This window comes from Anoplophora glabripennis, unplaced genomic scaffold, assembly GCF_000390285.2.
Source record: "Anoplophora glabripennis isolate ALB-LARVAE unplaced genomic scaffold, Agla_2.0 scaffold1633, whole genome shotgun sequence".
NCBI lineage: Eukaryota > Metazoa > Arthropoda > Insecta > Coleoptera > Cerambycidae > Anoplophora > Anoplophora glabripennis.
In genome coordinates, this window is record NW_019417706.1 from 11,251 (window position 1) to 13,034 (window position 1,784).

General features: G+C 38.1%; 1 protein-coding gene across 1 annotated transcript in view; it reads left to right on the forward strand.

Annotated features, from left to right (window-relative positions):
• The first annotated feature begins 381 nt into the window (after positions 1-381).
• Positions 382-1,784, forward strand: part of LOC108915368 — a 9,540-nt gene continuing 8,137 nt past the window's right edge. The window contains exon 1 of the mRNA XM_023456474.1: positions 382-399. Coding sequence (XP_023312242.1) covers positions 382-399 — 18 coding nt within the window. The remainder of the gene's footprint in view (positions 400-1,784) is intronic.

A 1,784-nucleotide genomic window follows, 5' to 3' on the forward strand; every position in this document is an offset into this window, starting at 1 on the left:
TCGTTTCTGGAAAGAAACGGTGGAGGTTTTTGAAAGTTTGTGGCGACTTGGGGGATGTAAGTGGGTACATCATAATGGTCCCAGTCATTTTCATCCGTAGCTGCCTCAGACCAACGTGCAGATGATCCAGCGTCACATTTTGATTGATGAGAGTGATTTCTTGTGGAAGCATCAGCGATTTCATTAGATCTTTGCATTGTCCCAGCAGCAGCAGCAAGTGTCTCAGACCAACGTGCAGATGATTCAACATCACACTTTGATTGGTGGCAGTCATTTGTTGTGGAAGCAGCAGCGATTTCATTGCATCTTTGTATTGTTCCAGCAGTAAGAGCACCCTGCTCCAACCTGAGTCTGACATCTTATCAGATGCGCAGACAAACGATGCCTCAAGAGGCGATGGTGAGGCACTAGAGAGCAGTTAATAAAATCTGAAAGAAAGAAAAAAAAGGAAAAATTATATTATTATTAACACAATGAAACCGAATTCTCACCATTGTGCTCCATTTTTAATAACAAAAAAGGTATATGTCACTCTGAAAGGCAAATTACTATTGCAGACGATATCACATCAATGATACATCGTACAGTTTTACAACTATTTATAGTCAGGTAAACATCGTAGATGTTAGAGAGGGGGAGACTTAATATGGATGATGAATGACATAACACATTTAAGGCAAGGGCAGTTAAGGTCGTCTGCAACATTATATATACTTAAATTTCCTACAGGTCAAATAGATGTCAACCACCTACTTTGTTATATAAGCATTTACAGTATGTTGAGGAGTTCAGTCTGTTTATACATCTCAACTAGTCAAAATGTCATTTCCGAAAGAATGGGAGTCGAAAGCTATAGTAAAGGTTTATCCCATTCGCGTGCGGGGTTTAATTATATGTCACAACTGTTGTTCTGGGAGGAGTAAAGAATTAATTAAAGATTGTACGGGGCTATGTGTAGCGTGTGAGAAAGAAAATACTGTACCTATAGCAAAAACTGATAAATGTGAGGGATGTCTAAATCTAAAAGTTATAAATTTTGGACTTGTTAGAGACAAATGTCAATTGTGTATAATAGCCACCCGCCAAAACAACGTTGTATTGCATGTATGGAATATAAAGATAACTGCTGAGTAGGTAGGGCGCTACTTGAGACTGGGAAAATTTCTGGGAACGTGGGAAAATTTGTCGGCAAAGATCAAAGGATACCGCCGACAGGTGTTAATTACAGGTGTGCCACGCCTCTCCCAGCCAATCAGAGCGCGGTAATAAAATTGGTGGTAAATTCAAAATTTCTAGATTTAAACGCATGCGCAATAGAGATCGGAGTGAAGGAGAGAGGTGGGCTGCAATTGGCGGTACATTTAAAGTTGGTTTCGAATTTTATTTAAATTAAAAAAGTCTTGCTCTGTCTGAGATTCGAACCCCGAACCTTTGGATTGCAAAGCGAGCCCGTTACCTCTAGACCACCGTAGTAGCATTTAACAATAGGAATAATGTGGTTGATATATTGAATATTTCAGCTATTAGTATAAAATTTACGTTGGGTAGCGCTTAAAATCCGAGGATAAAGAATTTAATTACTAGAAGAATTCCATGCTATTTAGGAAATGAGTTAATATGAACAAAAATAAACTACTGTTTGAAATAAATAGCTACCGGATGTTTTGTTTTTTAAATAACACATCTCTTGTAACTTATATACGAGTTGTCTGATTGAGAGAAAACGGAAGAATTGAATTGTTGTTAGATTGTTACTGAATGGTAAATGCGACCCTTCACCTTAG